Source organism: Rhipicephalus sanguineus, chromosome 7 (genome assembly GCF_013339695.2).
Source record: "Rhipicephalus sanguineus isolate Rsan-2018 chromosome 7, BIME_Rsan_1.4, whole genome shotgun sequence".
Lineage (NCBI taxonomy): Eukaryota > Metazoa > Arthropoda > Arachnida > Ixodida > Ixodidae > Rhipicephalus > Rhipicephalus sanguineus.
This window is the reverse complement of record NC_051182.1, coordinates 99946139-99965012: the sequence shown is the minus strand read 5'-3', so window position 1 is coordinate 99965012 and position 18874 is coordinate 99946139. Positions and strand designations below refer to the sequence as shown.

The 18874-nt window shown below is 50.4% G+C and overlaps 1 protein-coding gene across 1 annotated transcript; it reads left to right on the top strand.

Moving 5' to 3' along the window:
- Positions 1–11942: 11942 nt before the first annotated feature.
- On the top strand, positions 11943–13589 carry LOC125759133 (uncharacterized). Its single transcript, XM_049417454.1, has one exon. The coding sequence runs from the start codon at positions 11943–11945 to the stop codon at positions 13587–13589; it is 1647 nt and encodes a 548-aa protein (XP_049273411.1).
- The last annotated feature ends 5285 nt before the right edge of the window (positions 13590–18874 follow it).

The window sequence follows — 18874 nt, the reverse complement described above, 5'->3', positions numbered from 1 at the left end:
GAAAATTTTGGACGCATTTCTTGAGACATCCGGTATATATACCGGGTGTTTTCGGTACATACCGTATTTACTCGAATATAGGCCGGCTCTGATTTTAAGCCAACTCCCGAAATTCGCAAGGCCAGAAAAAAAAACCTAATCATTGTACTCGAATCTAAGCCTCCCCCCCCCCCCACTTTTGCACATCGTTTTTTCGAAAAAAAAAGACATCGGCTTATATTCAAATAAATACGTATAGCTGGAAATATGTCCAAAATCCTCAAAAAAACGGGGGAATGCGATATTTGTTCGATGCCTTCACAATTACTTTTCTGTAGCCGCCGGCATCTTCAGTTGCCTGAAGACAGCGTTTGCGACAGTAATTAAAGTTAAATTAACTTTTTAATTACAGGAGCTATGCGGTTGTCAAATATAATTTAGGTCCTTCGTGCGGAGAACCCATTTCAGCTTTGGGATTTCGAAAAAGCGGACTCTAGTAATAATTGCGAAGTATTGAAATTTAACCACGTTGTAGGGAGGAGAGGTGACACATCGGCTCGGAGGCGCGGCGGTGAAGCCACGTCGAAAAGTTGTTCATGTTCGCCTTCCAGTCACCAGAAGGTGCTCAGCGCATGGGCGCTGGCAGAACGTGTGTAAAACTTCTGGGCGCCACTTTACTTCGTTCTGTCCGCAACACCACGTTTCATGTCGAAACGCCTTAATCCATGACAATTGTTATAGCGCAAAAGCACGACAAAGACAAAAGGTACACGAAGACGAGCGCTAACTTCCAACTGGGTTTACTGTGCAGAACACGAAAATATATAGGTGGCACAATCACGTGACAAAAGATGAGCTATGCAAAGATGAGCAAGGGAAAAAAATTCAAACACCAAGGACATACAAAAAGAAACCAAAGAAAACATCAAGGAAAAGCAAAAAAAACCCCAAGAAACTATCACTAGGTGCCACCTATGTATATTCGCGTTCTGCACAATAAACCCAGTTGGAAGTTAGCGCTCGTCTTCGTGTACCCTTTGTCTTTGTCCTGCTTTTGCGCTATAACAATTGTCATGACCTACCAACTAGCCCAAGCCGCTACCCTTCTAAGTTGCCCTAATCCAGTTTTGTCAAATTCTTCGTATTCCGCGGTACTTTCTTTTCATCCTGGCAACGTATGTGAGGTGCATGGGCCCAGGGAGCGGTGGGCAAGAAATGTTTCACTCCACATTGCACGGCAGTTTACAAGCCGTGTACTGAAAAACTGTGGTTGTTTTGCGCGCCGAAAGAAGAGCACGTTTGGTTATGGAGGAATGTCATACCTCGCAAAGATCGGATGATGCAGTCTACCGACCACCTCTGCGAAAGGCGCTTCAAGCCACATCTGGGAACAAAAACCAGGGAGGCTCTCTACAGCTGTAATGTCCTGGTTCGCACACCCCGGAAAGCATTCCTCTCGAACGATGCAGTGCCCAATTTATTTCCAGACTGCCCTAGCTATCTCCCGAAACAAAAAAACAAAAATAACTAAAGAGGCTAGCTGATGACCACGGAAACACCGTGCTTTTAAGGAGCAGCGCAAGAAAAGCGTGCAGTGACGCGCTTTTTTTGTTTTGGATTGTGCGGATGCGCTTACTGGTTGGCCACCCCCATTCACGTAGCGCCATCTGCGAGCGCACGCGTGAACCCGAAAAAATTTCTCCACGCTCGCTCGCCGCGTTGAGTCACTTACCCTTTCTACACCGTCGGGAACTTAACTAAATTCAGCAGCGGAACAGACACTGAAACGCGGATGAGCGCAGCTGTCATATTCTTCTGAGGCGGACTCGCAGTTTACTCGTTGAGACGGCGCAGAAACTGTTATCCTTTTACTATTTTTTTTTGTATCGCCGGTACAACGCAGTTACATGGCTACACTCGAGTTCTGCAGGTATTGGTGTATAGATTAACGCCTAGGTAAGCCTATAGACCTTGAAAATTCCATATTTTTCGATGTTTGAAGATACGCCGAAAGTAGTTAGGGCGCATTTTTCGCATAAAAGGTAAGCCTAGAGCCTTTGGAAATTCCATATTTTCGATTTTTGAAGATTCGCCGAAACTAGTTGAGGGAGCATTTTTCCAAGAAGAGCTAAGCCTATAGCCTTTGGAAAAAGGCATCGGCTTTTCTTAGCTCAATGGTTAAGGCGTTCGCCTTCCCAGCGTGAGGGACTAGGTTCAAATCCCATTGCTGCAATGTAATTTTTTTTACTTTGTTGCTAGGACGCATCCATGTATTTCACATGCTCACGGGTCAAGGACGCATCAGTGCTTAGCTCGATGGTTAAGGCACTCGCCTTCGGAGCCTGAGGGGCTAGGTTCAAATCCCAGTGCTGCCATGAAATTTTTTCTTCAGTGTAACGAAAGTATGCGATAATGAGTTCAGTTCTTTTAATCAAGCAGACATCCCACCCTAACCCATTGCGTGGATTTTCTGGTCAATTGTGTATTTCAAACAGACAAATCCGAGCTCAAGCTTCACCTTGTGCGCTGGATCCCCCGCAATAGATGGCCAAAAGCAGCAGAAAAAGTTAAGGCCCTTATCACCCACGATAAGGCTCAACTTTTGTCTGACGTCACACCTTGCAGCGGTGTGCCTTCTATGCGCTCCTCCCGAGTTAAAGTTCCCCTCATACGTTGGCTTCCCCGCAATAGAGGGCTAAAACCAGTCGAAAAAGTTGAGGCCCTTATCACCCACGATAAGGCTCAACTTTTGTCTGACGTCACAGCTTCCAGAGGTGGGCCTGCTATGCGCTCCTCCCGAGTTAAAGTTCCCCTCATACGTTGGCTTCCCCGCAATAGAGGGCCAAAGCAGTCGAAAAAGTTGAGGCCCTTATCACCCACGATAAGGCTCAACTTTTGTCTGACGTCACAGCTTCCAGAGGTGAGCCTTCTGTGCGCTCCTTCCGAGTTAAAGTTCCCCTCATACGTTAGCTTCCCCGCAATAGAGGGCCAAAACCAGTCGAAAAAGTTGAGGCCCTTATCACCCACGATAAGGCTCAACTTTTGTCTGACGTCACAGCTTCCAGAGGTGGGCCTGCTATGCGCTCCTCCCGAGTTAAAGTTCCCCTCATACGTTAGCTTCCCCGCAATAGAGGGCCAAAACCAGTCGAAAAAGTTGAGGCCCTTATCACCCACGATAAGGCTCAACTTTTGTCTGACGTCACACCTTGCAGCGGTGAGCCTTCTATGCGCTCCTCCCGAGTTAAAGTTCCCCTCATACGTTGGCTTCCCCGCAATAGAGGGCCAAAACCAGTCGAAAAAGTTGAGGCCCTTATCACCCACGATAAGGCTCAACTTTTGTCTGACGTCACAGCTTCCAGAGGTGGGCCTGCTATGCGCTCCTCCCGAGTTAAAGTTCCCCTCATACGTTGGCTTCCCCGCAATAGAGGGCCAAAACCAGTCGAAAAAGTTGAGGCCCTTATCACCCACGATAAGGCTCAACTTTTGTCTGACGTCACAGCTTCCAGAGGTGAGCCTTCTGTGCGCTCCTTCCGAGTTAAAGTTCCCCTCATACGTTAGCTTCCCCGCAATAGAGGGCCAAAACCAGTCGAAAAAGTTGAGGCCCTTATCACCCACGATAAGGCTCAACTTTTGTCTGACGTCACACCTTGCAGCGGTGAGCCTTCTATGCGCTCCTCCCGAGTTAAAGTTCCCCTCATACGTTGGCTTCCCCGCAATAGAGGGCAAAAACCAGTCGAAAAAGTTGAGGCCCTTATCACCCACGATAAGGCTCAACTTTTGTCTGACGTCACAGCTTCCAGAGGTGGGCCTGCTATGCGCTCCTCCCGAGTTAAAGTTCCCCTCATACGTTGGCTTCCCCGCAATAGAGGGCCAAAACCAGTCGAAAAAGTTGAGGCCCTTATCACCCACGATAAGGCTCAACTTTTGTCTGACGTCACAGCTTCCAGAGGTGAGCCTTCTGTGCGCTCCTTCCGAGTTAAAGTTCCCCTCATACGTTAGCTTCCCCGCAATAGAGGGCCAAAACCAGTCAAAAAGTTGAGGCCCTTATCACCCACGATAAGGCTCAACTTTTGTCTGACGTCACAGCTTCCAGAGGTGGGCCTGCTATGCGCTCCTCCCGAGTTAAAGTTCCCCTCATACGTTAGCTTCCCCGCAATAGAGGGCCAAAACCAGTCGAAAAAGTTGAGGCCCTTATCACCCACGATAAGGCTCAACTTTTGTCTGACGTCACAGCTTCCAGAGGTGGGCCTTCTATGCGCTCCTCCCGAGTTAAAGTTCCCCTCATACGTTAGCTTCCCGCAATAGAGGGCCAAAACCAGTCGAAAAAGTTGAGGCCCTTATCACCCACGATAAGGCTCAACTTTTGTCTGACGTCACACCTTGCAGCGGTGAGCCTTCTATGCGCTCCTCCCGAGTTAAAGTTCCCCTCATACGTTGGCTTCCCCGCAATAGAGGGCTAAAACCAGTCGAAAAAGTTGAGGCCCTTATCACCCACGATAAGGCTCAACTTTTGTCTGACGTCACAGCTTCCAGAGGTGGGCCTGCTATGCGCTCCTCCCGAGTTAAAGTTCCCCTCATACGTTAGCTTCCCCGCAATAGAGAGCCAAAACCAGTCGAAAAAGTTGAGGCCCTTATCACCCACGATAAGGCTCAACTTTTGTCTGACGTCACAGCTTCCAGAGGTGGGCCTTCTATGCGCTCCTCCCGAGTTAAAGTTCCCCTCATACGTTGGCTTCCCCGCAATAGAGGGCCAAAACCAGTCGAAAATGTTGAGGCCCTTATCACCCACGATAAGGCTCAACTTTTGTCTGACGTCACAGCTTCCAGAGGTGAGCCTTCTGTGCGCTCCTTCCGAGTTAAAGTTTCCCCTCATACGTTAGCTTCCCCGCAATAGAGGGCCAAAACCAGTCGAAAAAGTTGAGGCCCTTATCACCCACGATAAGGCTCAACTTTTGTCTGACGTCACAGCTTCCAGAGGTGGGCCTGCTATGCGCTCCTCGCCGAGTTAAAGTTCCCTCATACGTTAGCTTCCCCGCAATAGAGGCCAAACCAGTCGAAAAAAGTTGGGAGGCCCTTATCACCCACGATAAGGCTCACTTTTGCTCTGACGTCACACCTTGCAGCGGTGAGGCCTTCTATGCGCTCCTCCCGAGTTAAGTTCCATCATACGTTGCTTCCCCGCAATAGAGGGATAAAAACCAGTCCGAAAAAGTTGAGGCCTTATCACCCACCAGATAAGGCTCAACTTTTGTCGACGTCACAGCTTCCAGAGGTGGGCCTGCCTATGCGCTCCTCCCGAGTTAAAGTTCCCCTCATACGTTAGCTTCCCCCGCAATAGGAGGGCCACAACCAGTCGAAAAAGTTGAGGCCCTTACACCCACGATAGAGGCTCAACTTTTGTCTGACGGTCACAGCCCCTCATACGTTGGCTTCCCCGCAATAGAGGGCCAAAACCAGTCGAAAAGCTGAGGCCCTTATCACCGACGATAAGGCTCAACTTTTGTCTGACGTCAAACCTTGCAGGGGGGCCTACTATGCGCTCCTCCCGAGTTAAAGTTCCCCTGATGCGTTAGCTTCCGCGCAATAGATGGCCAAAAGGAGTCGAAAAAGTTTAGGCCCACCAAGGGCCGGAACTAGAGGGGATGGGGGGATGAGGGTTTGAGCCCCCCCCCTCCCCGCGACAAGAAAATCCCTTGGTATTGCCCTGGGCCAATATCACCCACGGTAAGGCTCAACAAAGGAAAAAAATAAGCTTTCATTGCAGCAATGGGATTTGAACTTATTTCCTACCGCTTAGAAAGCGAGCGTCTTATACCCCTGTCACACGGGCACCCGTTAACTCCGTGCAACTCCCTCGTCGTTACGTCAACGGAGATGCGGTCCGTGTCACACGGTCTCCCTTACGTCAGGGAAGTTAAACGGAACGTTTCCCAAAGGGACATCGGCGATCTCCATTAACGGTGGAATGGAGTACTCTCGTCCCCAGTAATCTGTAGTTACGGAAAAAACCGCAAGCACAAAACAGCCGCAGTCAACACAGTAATGAATTTCATTAATATTGAAAGTTATTTCACTGCTAATCCAGTCATAACATGAGTTTAATGAAAAAAACGCGTATAAGTGCACATACTCTCCGCACCATACCTCGCGAAAAGTCGTCGTGCCGCCATTTTGAATAAGTGTCCCCGAGTCCGTGTGCACCGTTGTGTTTACGTCTGTGCATCTCGTTTCCTTCTTATTGCGGTGCTCTTCATTCTACTTCAGCACTACCAATAGTCATAGCAGTCGAGTGACGCGGGTTTTCTTCCTTCTCCGTCGACGCCGGCACTCGTACTGGCAGTACACGCGGACTGTGGTGGGAGCCATCCGTAGCAAAGGCTTCGTGGACTGGACGTGACGGTGAGACCTGTACCCAGCTGATATTGGAAAGGACAACGTGATTTGGGTGGTAGCGCAACTTCAAAGAGCTCGGCGACAACTTGCATCGTGTTTGACAATCGGTACGCGTAGAAAAGACGCGTACCAAAACAAACGTACAGTGTTGCCAACACTCTTGTCAAAATTACTGCCAACATGCTTGCAGGTAAACGTTCATGTGATAAAGACAAAAAAAGTTTTATGTCGATGATATTAAATTATACTTTTTATAATCACACATACCATTGAGAATGTTTTCAGCGTGATTAGACGCGAAATATTGCATGCAGACGTAGGTGCAGCGGCGCCTATTGGACCCCTTGCGGCTTCTGTCCGAAGCTCGTAATATGGCCGTGTGACATGGGCACAACTCCATCACCGTCTAACTCCCTCACGGAGTTTTACATTGATGGAGTTTAACGAAGTTCGGTGGTGGCCGTGTGACAGGGGTATTAACCATTGAGCTAAGCACCCATGCTTCCTTCCCCCTTATGCATCTGAACCACATGGATGCGTCCTATCAACAAAGAAAAAAAAAACGTTCATCGTAGCAATGGGATTTTAACCTAGTCCCACGCGGTCCGAAGGCGAGCGCCTTAACCACTGAGCTAAGCACCCATGCTTCCTTTGCTCTTATGCATCTAAACCACATGGATGCGTCCTATGAACAAAGAAAAAAAACCGTTTACCTCAGCGATGGGATTTGAACCTAGTCCCACATGCTCCGACGGCGAGCGCCTTAACCATTGAGCTATGCACCCATGCTTCCTTGGCCCTTATGCATCTGAACCACATAGATGCGTCCTATCAACAAAGAAAAAAAAACGTTTATCGCAGCGATGGGATTTCAAACTATTCCCTACCGCTTAGAAAGCGAGCGCCTTAACCATTGAGCTAAGCACCCATGCTTCCTTTGCCCTTATGCATCTGAACCACATAGATGCGTCCTATCAACAAAGAAAAAAAAAAACGTTTATCGCAGCGATGGGATTTGAACCTATTCCCTACCGCTTAGAAAGCGAGCGCCTTAACCATTGAGCTAAGCACCCATGCTTCCTTGGCCCTTATGCATCTGAACCACATGGATGCGTCCTATCAACAAAGAAAAAAAAAACGTTTATCGCAGCGATGGGATTTGAACCTATTCCCTACCGCTTAGAAAGCGAGCGCCTTAACCATTGAGCTAAGCACCCATGCTTCCTTGGCCCTTATGCATCTGAACCACATGGATGCGTCCTATCGACAAAGAAAAAAAAAAACGTTTATCGCAGCGATGGGATTTGAATCTATTCCCTACCGCTTAGAAAGCGAGCGCCTTAACCATTGAGCTAAGCACCCATGCTTCCTTTGCCCTTATGCATCTGAACCACATGGATGCGTCCTATGAACAAAGAAAAAAAAAGACGTTTATCTCAGCGATGGGATTTGAACCACATGCTCCGAAGGCGAGCGCCTTAACCATTGAGCTATGCGCCCATTTTTTTTTCTTTATTACCTGGCTTTGTTACAAAACACGCGAAACAAACAACACTAAAATTAAAACCACCCGATGTACAAAGTACACGTGGTGACTGTGTAGTCAACCAGCATGGAGCTCGTATCGTCTAGTTAAAATTCGGGCAATGTCACCAGCGGCTGTAGTCTTGAGAGCCACTCGGGTGGTTCCGGTTCCACTTTATATAATTCTAATAACCAATGAATGCTCTCTCTAAAGTACGCTCGTGCAGGCCGCGCATCTTTGTCAAAGTGGTACCCAGCCATTCGCGATCTCCACAAAGAGTGGAGGCCCAGGAGCATAACTGCGTCAAACGGAACGCCGTCTTCATTCTTTACGCACAAGAACCGAATTCCATACGGGTGCAGTGGGAATTCTTTTTTGACTGTTCTCTGTAGTACGTCCCAAAAATAAACCCCCTCCCAACAATGTAAAAACGCCAGGCCTGCGCTGAAACCGCAGCACAGTCACAGCGAAAGCTGAAAGAGTGGCGTTTCTAGAGGCTGTTGTAAGCTCTCTTGGGGCTACAAGTACACTAGAAACGTACCCACTACGCCATAAATCACAATTTTTGTGAAGTTGGGAAGCACCTACTAAGCCATTATTCGTCATTCTGCGGAGAAGCGAGGCACCAGCTCTACGTCTGTAAGGCATTATGTGCACTTTGTTGACGCGACGACTGATGACGATGAAGAATTATGGCTCAGCCCTTTGTAATGGGTTGGAAGCTTTAAACGGCCGACCAGTTATGTAATTTGCATTGGGCGACGCCCGGTCGCTATTTCCCTCTCCCGTCATGCTGTATAACATACGCTGACGTGGGAGAGAGACGGGGGGGGGGGGCGAAGAACTTTACTGACACCCCGAAGAAATGGATCATGCGCTTATGGGCTTCCTTGGCAACCAATACAAGTGCACTTGCGAGGAACCCACTACGCTATAAATAATTGTAATTTTACTGAGACCCCGACGTAGGAGTCGCCCGCTGCGCGCTGACGCGCGCCTTGCAGGACCCAAATAAAGTTTTTCACCAACCAACCAACCAACCCGAGGAAATGGATCATGCGCTTATGGGCTTCCTTGGCAACTAATAAAAGTGCACTTGCGAGGAACCCACTACGCTATACATCATTGTAACTGAGGGATGTAATGATGTAATGATGTAATGTTACATCATTGTAACATCATTGTAATTTTTGAGAAGTAGGGCAGCAGGCACTGTGCCATGTTCGTCATTTTACGGAGAGCCGTGGTGCCTGCTAAACGCATGTAAAGCATTATGCGCACTTTGTTGATGCTGTGCCTGATGACGACGAAGAATTATGGCAGAGCCCTTTGTAATGGGTTGGAAGCATTCAACAACGTACTCGTTGCGCAATTCGCATTGTGTGACGCCTGGTTACAGAATTCGCGTTGTGCGACGCTTAGTGCTTATTTTACTGTTCTACCACGCTATATTGCATATGCTAATGCGGTTCCTTCCCGACATGAAGCCTGTATAGGACATTTTTGCAAAGCAGTTTCAAGCACCGGCATGGCTCAGAGGTTGAATACAGGGCTCCCACGCAGAGGACCCAGGTTCGAACCTCGTTCCATCCTGGAATTTTTTCTTATTTCGTTTTTTTTTTCTTATTTCGAGCGATACTGGTTACGGACGCCGGCGCGGGCGGCGGCGGCGGCGGCGGCGGACAACTACGGCGCCAAAAACGGCCGGTGAAATGATCTCATAACAGCTTTCGCTGTAAAAAAACATGGTGTATCGTTTCTGGCAATTTGCAAATCAAACAATGACTTCCCCATGGCAAAAAGCAACCCCTTGTCTCCAAAAAGGCTTTAACAGGCAACGTTCCGGTATGAAGTTTAAAGAAAAAAGTCTTTGTTCCCGGCGGCACCTGCATTTTTTTTACTCTCTTTAAAACATTGCTACCTGGGCCTCCACTGTACAAGGACCTGTACAACGGCACTGGGAAGACAATGTCGCAGAAGGAAAAATAAAGTTCTTTTCTTTTTACATACGAAAGGTACTCTCTTGAAAATCTTACAGAAAGAAACCTGACACTAGACACTATTTCTTTATAGAAACCGCCAATCCCTCCCACACAATCTTCGGTAGTAACAACATACTCAGGGAGACATCTACCAAGTCGCATTTGACTCAGTGTGCGCAGGAAGGGATCAGTAACGTCTCTAAAAAACAAAAAAACGGCTAACAAGCTGCCGCAAAAAGAGGTGACCAAGTCCCAGCCCCCCATCTTTGACCCGTCGAAACAAGTTGGTACGGCTGCATCGCTCCCACTCAGAAGCCCAGACAAATATGGCAAATATTCTGTGAAACTTCTGCACATTAGTCCGGGAGCAATGCAGCACCTGCATTACGTACCACAACTTGCTGATAAAAAACAAGTTACAAACAGTGGCTCTGGCAAAGATCGATAAGACGGCTCCTTTCCACTTGTCGGCTTTCTCCCGTATATCTTTCGCCTGACCTTTCCAATAATGATCGCTGTCGCGTTAACCATCGAGCGGGACGCCCAAATACCTGCCCGGGGTCGTCACCCAAGGCACGTAGCGAAGTGGTCAGGTTTGGTTGGCCACGATCCGTGCCAGAGCCCTAGGGACTTCGACCAGTTAACTCCGCTCCCTGTAGCTTGGCTGAAATCGCGCACGGTTTCGACAGCCTGTTCGATACTACGTTTGTCCCTTGAAAAAATAGCCACATCGTCCGCATATGCAAGCAGCTTAACTTGTGCTGCCTGTAACTCAAAACCATTGATTCTACGTTCATTGACAATTTTGAGGCACAAAGTTTCAATATACATGCAAAATAACAAAGGGCTGAGGGGGCAACCCTGACGAACCGAACGCTGCACACTAATGGGGGCCCCCAGACTCTTATTCACGATCAACTTCGTAGTGCAGTTTCGGTACGCCAGGGTCACTCCCTCGCAAATAACAGAACCAAGGTTAACATAATTTAACAGAGCAAACAAAATTCCATGGTCAACACAATCGAACGCCTTTTGAAAATCAATCTGTAAGATGGCAACTCGCTCATCTGAATAATCACAGCATTCAAGTATGCTGCGCGCTGTGTGAATATTGGTCACAATCGAACGCCCTTTGATACCGCACGTTTGATGAGGCCCAACGATGTCTTTAATCACAGTCTGTAGTCTTCTAGCCAAAACCTTCATATAGATTTTTGTATTCTACATTAGTAAGGGCTATTGGTCTATACCCGGAAACAAATTTTAGCTTATCTGGATCTTCGGTTTTGGGCATAAGTACTGTGTGGGAAGTCCTGTATGACGGTGGTAATGTATTAAATTTGTAAGCTTCATTAAATATGGCTGTGAGGATAGGGCTTACTTCGTGCTTAAACTGTTTATAAAAAGCGGCGGTGAATCCGTCGAGGACGAGTGATTTGCCACGATTTAACTGGTCAATTGCTATTTCAACTTCGGCCGGAGTTATTGGCCTTTGCAAACTCACCTTTCTTTCATCGTCAACGCGGGGCAAAACAGGCAGATACTCGTTCTTAAATTTTTCGAAGTCAATGTCCTGCGCGGCGAATAATGCCCGATAATGTTCAGTGAAGGCCATTCTAATGTCTTCTGTATCGGTTGATACCGCCCCGCCCCATTCTATCTCGTGTATGTGGCTTCTCTCGGCACGTGCTTTTTCTAAGCACATACTCCCCGAAGTGGGAGGGCGCTGCGATCGCCGAAGTAAGCGGACGTGCTTCATCGGCTCCGGCTTCAACAAATGATTTCGCAGCGATTTCAACCGTGCTTCACCGGAAATCTTTCACTAACGGACCTGTGAAGTCGAGAGGAATCGACAGATACCTGATTTTTAGGTGGGCCATCATTTTTCGCGGTGTTATTGAACTCTCTGTGCTTCGACCCAGCCGCAGCCACTCTGGGTCTAGGCGTGAACGCCTACCGCTAGGCCTAGCCGGCGCAACAGCTGCGTGCCGCCGATGGACGCGGTGCCACGTATGCGGACTCTTTCCAACGAAGCGGCACAAGCCGATGAACGTGACTCAAGAATGAATGTGCAAGTGATGGGGGAAGATATTTCTGCCGAAGAACTTACCGAAGACGCCGGATGGAAGACCGCTGGAACGCGGCGTTCGAGAACCCGGCACCGCGCGCAGGACTCGCCGCACGACATCGACGCAAGAACGGACATGCTCGGTTCAGGCCAGCAAGGTACGAAACCTAAGAATGTCAAAGGAAAGGTTATCAAGGCGGGACGCATGCCCAGACTACCGAAAGAGGATATCAAGATTGTGGTGCGACCACAGGGCGGCCTCGACATCGTCAAGGTCGGCGCCCCGGCAGTCACCGCCGCCATCTTCGCGGCTGCCAGTATGACGGGTGAAGAAAGCGCGGAAGACACGGTCTGTCCGAACTTGCACCAGAACATCGTCGTCGTCAGCACTCCGAAACGAGCGAACGCGGACCGCTACGCCAGAATGCGGCAGATTTACATCCAAGGGAAACTGCACGAAGTGAATGTGTACGAAACTGCACCCGATAATACAACAAAGGGAGTGATTCGAGGCATTCCCATTGAGGACGGACCCCGAGCGCTGGACGAGAACATCGTAAACCCGAGAAACCCACTGGCACTGGCCGCCAAACGCATAGGCAATACGTCCACGGTAGTCATCGCGTTCGACGGACTCAAGGTGCCCAAGCTCGTCAGGTACGGTGCAACACTCATCCCTTGCACTTTATATCGCAAGCAAATCGACATCTGTTACCAATGCGGCCGCCTCGGCCACCGTATGGACGTTTGCCCAAATCCTGCCAACCGCATCTGCCGTGGCTGCGGTCTCCGCAACCCCAACCAAGAACACCAATGCTCGCCCAAGTGTGACCTCTGCGGCGGCGCCCACATGACCGCCGACAAGGACTGCAAAGCAAGGTACAAGACTCCGTACGTGATTCGCAGACGACGATGGGAGCATCAATCTGCAAATAACCAACTGACGCAGCAAGACCTCCCGCCCACCGAGATGACCAAACCAAGATCCAAGTCGCGATCCCGTAGCCGGTCCCGGTCTCGTAGCAGGACAAGGCGCAGCCGCGCTCCGACAAGATCCAGATCTACGACGCCGGCTCCCGTAGACAAGGTGAGCTGGGCTGACAAGGTCCGGGGCACTGCGCGGGAGGGGGTCGGTAAAGCACCTACAGTTCCAGAGCAAAATCAAGCGACCAATACCGGTATTGTGGAGGAGCTCAGAAAAGAGAACGCGGTAATGCGCGATTTACTCCAAAAGCTAATGCAAGAGGTGCGAGAACTCAGACGCGAGCGCGCTGCGCCGGAACAGAGCAAACCTAACGAAAAACACCCGGTGCCGGCGAGCATTCCAGACGCGGGCGCACCGGCTCCGAAAAAACGGGCGATGCAACCAGAAGCCTACGCGGGAGGCTCCGAGAGCCAGGTACAAGCGGAAATTATAGACATCAAGAAAATGCTACGCACCATGCAAAGCACCATTGAGACACTACACGCAACAGTCCTCGGGCTCGCAAACAGGACCACTAACCTCGAGGGAAACATGCAGATGACAATGAATCACCCCGTATTTACGCAACACGGAAACGTAACGGCGAGCAGCGATGCGGGACCGAGCACCCATCAAGGGCAGCCGGGTACCTTAAACCCGCATCATGGCCAACGCTAATCAAGGGATAGTAATATGGCAGTGGAATTGCCGCGGCTTCGCCGGCAAAAAGGCAGTTCTACAGCAACACATCAGGCATTCAACACGAAAACCAGACGTAATATTACTACAAGAAACGCTTACAAACGCGGTTACTTTAACAGGCTACAAAGCGCACAGCAGCAAAATCGAGGGAAGGGGTCTATGCACGCTCGTAAGGAAGCGTCTCACATTCGTTGACCATGAACTAAGCGGCGTCCAGATGGAACACGCTCTCATCGAATTAGTGTCGACTAAGCGGAGGAAAGAAAGCATATTCCTACTGAACGTCTATAGCAGCCCGTCGAAACTGCGCCAACGATTTCGGGCGTTGCTTCAGAAGACGCTCAAGATTGCCGGGTCCCGGACGCTTATTGCAGGAGGTGATTTCAATGCGGCAGACACGGCGTGGGGTTACGGATACAGCACGGCCAAGGGAAGACAACTCGGGCAAGACGCGAAGGAACTAGACTTCACGTTAATTACAGATCCAGCGCACCCGACGAGAATAGGCAACTCCACCACCAGGGACACGACTCCGGACCTGACGTTCGTCAGAAATGCCGGGGTGGCAGCCATCACGTGGAAAAACACGTCCGCCGACCTGGGGAGTGACCACATGATAATAGAAATCCATGTCCCGACGCCGGACAAAGCGCAGGGCAGTAAACGCAAATTTGATTGAACCGACTGGGAAGATTTTAGAAAGAAACGAGGGCAACAAGTGCCTACAGAAGATAAGATCACGGACATCGAAGCATGGACCCGCTCACTGGTCGCGGACACAAAAGCGTCAACCAAGACAATCGAAACTGAGGTCGAAACAGACAGGATGGACAGCCGCCTGGCGCATCTCATCGAGGCGAAGAACTCAATCCTGGCCAGATGGAAGGGACAGAGATTCAATCGGAGACTCAGAAAGAAAATAGCGGAGATCAACCGCAACAAGGAACACTGTCGCACGCTCACCCGCCAGCAATGGGACGAGTTATGCAATGCAGTGGACGGGAAGCTACACAACGGGAAAGCGTGGAACCTGCTCAAGTGCCTGCTGGACGAAACGAAGACTAAGTCCCACCAGAGGGACTGTCTTGCACGTCTCTTACATAAGGAGCTCGACAAGCATGGTAAAAATGCGGTCGCAGCCCGTTTACGGGCGAAGTACGTGCCGCACACTTCGTCCGTGCAACACCGCCCGTATGAGGGTGACGCGAACGAGGAATTGGATAAGGACTTTAGCGTAGAAGAGATCAGGACGGCACTGCACAATCTCAACAGCAGATCGGCGCCGGGCCCCGACCGGGTGTCCAATCGCGCTCTGAAGAATCTCGACGACCGATCCGTGGAACAGTTGACGGAATACATCAACGACTGCTGGCAGCGCGGTAGCCTCCCGCAACAGTGGAAAACTGCGAGAATGATCCTTATCCCAAAACCGGGTAAAGCGCCGAGCCTCGACAACCTTCGCCCCATATCACTAACGTCGTGTGTCGGCAAGACCATGGAGCACGCTCTGCTTAACCGCTGGCAAGCACATCTGGAGCAGAAAGAGGCATATCCACCGTCGATCATAGGATTCCGCCCACAGCTATCCACACAAGACGCAATGATACAGCTGAAACACCACGTGCTCGATGGCAAGACGAGGGGGACCAGAGCAATTCTTGGCCTCGACCTCGAGAGCGCGTTCGATAAGATCGCGCACTGGGCGATATTACACCAGGTATCACGGCTAAACCTCGGTTTACGCGCGTAAACTACGTTAGAAATTTCTTGACGGACAGACGAGCCATTCTAGTGGCGGGAGACCTCGAGCTAGCAGAGCAGACGTTGGGAAGCACCGGCACCCCGCAAGGATCGGTCATCTCGCCCACGCTCTTTAACCTGGTCATGATCGGGCTCGCGGAAAAACTGCAAAAACTGGAAGACGTCCGGCACACAATATACGCTGACGATATTACCATCTGGGTGCACCAAGGCAGCGACGGCCACATCGAAACGGCGCTACAACTAGCAATCGACACTATAGAGGACCATCTCGTGGGAACAGGGCTACGATGCTCCCCGAAAAAGTCTGAACTCCTACTCTACCGCCCCACGCAAAGGGGTAGACCACTCGGGGGCGGTGGGAGGGCGGCGACAATTAGGCAAGAATATGAAGAGATCAGGCTGCACACGAGCACCGGAGCAACCATCCCGATAGTAAAGAGCATAAGGGTCCTTGGCATGATAATTGAGGCCAACGGCGTCAACGGCGAAACGATTGCTAAGCTAAAGCACAAAACGACTAACGCCATGAGACTCCTCAAGAGGGTTACTAGCAGAAGAAGCGGAATGAGAGAAGAAGGTCTCATACGACTTATACACTCTTTCGTCATGTGCCACATTGCGTACGTCGCGGCATTCCACAACTGGTACAAGGCAGAAGAAGCCAAGATCGACGTCCTTATCCGCAGGGTGTACAAGATAGCTCTGGGGCTACCCGAGTCTACCAGCACGCACCTGTTGCTTCAACTTGGGCTTCACAACACGCTCAGCGAAATCGCCGAGGCGCAGCGCACTTCACAACTAGAAAGACTATCGAGCACGAGAGCGGGACGCCAGATCATGGAAAGTCTCGGCATTCGTTACCACACACAACAAGGCCAGAAAGCCGCCGTTCCAGACACGATCAGGCAAACGCTAAGGGTTGACCCAATTCCACGGAACGTTCACCCGGAGCACAACCAAGGCAGAAGAGTGGCCAGGGCCAGAGTTCTCCTCCACACTTACGGAGACGAAATGGGGGCGCGGTTCGTTGACGCCGCTGAATACGCAGAACGCTCACGATTCGCGGTCGCGGTCGTCGATTGGAAAGGCCAAACGAGAATATCGGCAAGTATACCGTGCGAGCACGCACAAGAAGCGGAGGAAGTGGCGGTGGCGCTCGCACTCACGGATCCGACGTGCACGACGGTCATCTGCGACTCGAGACAAGCAATCAGAAACTTCGCCAAAGGATGGATCTCGAGACGAGCGGCCCGAATCCTACTCAATAGCCAAGTCCATCGAGCGGTAGAATGTCAGACCAGGCTCATCTGGTTTCCGGCTCACATGGGAGAGGTATCAGAGACTCAACGCAACCTAAACGAGACGGCACACGCCAAGGCGCGCGAGTTCACAAACCGCACCGGCGACCGTCGTCTATGGGGCAACACCAAAGACCGCTTGACCAGCTATAATGAAATTACCAAGGCCTTCTACCTGGCCCGCCGAACCTTTCCTCCGCCCAGCGACAAGCTGAACAGGACGCAAGCGGCGGCCCTCAGACAACTGCAGACGCACACGTACCCCAACCCCGCACAGTGTAACAGACTGTACCCATATACATACCCGACAAATATATGCAAGGTCTGCCACACTCAGGTCGCCACATTAAATCACATGCTCTGGGACTGTGACAAAAACCCGCTAGGTGCTAACTCCGGAACCCTTCCGCCGCGGTGGGCCGCTGCCTTGCGCAGCCCCAGCCTCGGCGACCAACTTTGGGCTGTCCAGCAGGCCCGCGAGGCGGCGGTGAGGCAAGGCCTCGACGTCCCCACGTGGGAGACCTAAAGCCCAGTCGGCGAAAGCTCTGCCGGACCATCAATAAAGTTGTTACCAACCAACTCCCCGAAGTTCTTGCATGCACGCGGGGGCAAATTGAGGACATGCGTGCATGCAAGAACTTCGGGGGTGCGCAAAGTATGTACTTTCTGTCCGGACAGGAAGAGGAATAGATATGTTCATTGTAAGTCTTGTGTTGTTTATAGGTTGCCATTATCATGCGGGAGGGTGTATATAGGACAATGCGGGCGGTGCGTTAATGTTAGACTAAAGGAACACCTATCATCGTTAACGGCTGCCGGAGGCTTACATTTGCCGGCTCACTGTAGAGAGTGTGGCTGCCAGCCCATGGCGCATGAAACCACGTGTTTGTTTGGCCATCGAGACAAGTGCACTAGGGAGGTGACGGAAGCATTTTACATTGAAAGGGAAGGGGAAGGGTGCGTGAGCAAACCGTCGGTTGCCCTTAATGAAAAGGAGGTTAGATACCTGGATTCAATGCGGTGCTTTGCCGAAGAGACCTAGTGTAGACATGACTTTACTTAATTAGGAATTATTTTGTGTCAGAAAGAGGTGTAGCCAATCATATACATGCCACCCCGAGCGGTGACAAAAGCAAATGACTCGGTTGCCTTTGCCATGGTAACGCGCGGCGAAGTGCGGCCATTCATCTTAAACGTGGTACTGCGCGCCAGCTCCCTCCATAGGAACGCGACGCAACGCCGAGCCTACACGCTACGTGCTGACGCGTTATAACGCGCACGCGTGGTTATGGAGCTTAACGGCGCAATTAATCCGGCGCCGTCTAGCTGTAAACACACTATACTCGGTTACAACCTAGAAAAAATATCCGCTCCGCCGACAGATATCACAGTCCCTCTCTCAAAGAGAAATTTCATAAGTCACATGCTCCATCCAATAGCGCTTAGTCATTTTTGTGACGTCGAGCACTTCTCGAGCGCTTCAGGTAGCTGACTTTCCAATAAAGACACCCGCCTGTGTATACCTGGTTCTAGGTCGGAAACTTCAACGTCCTGATAGGATTTCTTTAGTGATCGTGACATCACCGCTCAGCCAAAATGTTTTAGGTAGTAACGAACCTTCAATGGTTAATATGCGTAGTATAAGCATTAGCCGACAAAAAGTACTCACGGTGCGAGTGGAAAGCGGGTATAGCACGACTGTCTTCCACAGCTGAACGGCAGGCGCGCCGCGGTCCCGTATAGGCGCAGCTGACATCTTTTCTTAGGTTGCAGCCGAGTATAGGCGGGCACAACTTTACAAGCTAGGTAACGAAATATCCACTTCAAAGGTAGATGCTCACAAGCCTTCAACAGTGGGCGCGCGCGCATTCTAGACTGGCGTCATGAGCCGGATGACGGGTGACCCCGCGTCGCCGAAGAACTCGTGAGGGATCACTTCTTTAGTCGCGGAAGAAATCGGCTGTCGCGCTTTGGTCACCTGGGTGGGTCACGTCTCCCACCTTCTTACGTTGCAACTGACTACCAGTACTCGCAATGCATATCCAAAGACCACATTTCACATTGTTTTTCCGCGAAAAACATGGCACTTCGTCTGAATTTTGGCCATGCCCTTTGGAACTCCCTTAAATACGGACTGTGCGAATAAATAACAAAGCAGACAGCCATCACGTGTGGTACATAAGGAAAAAGATATCGTAA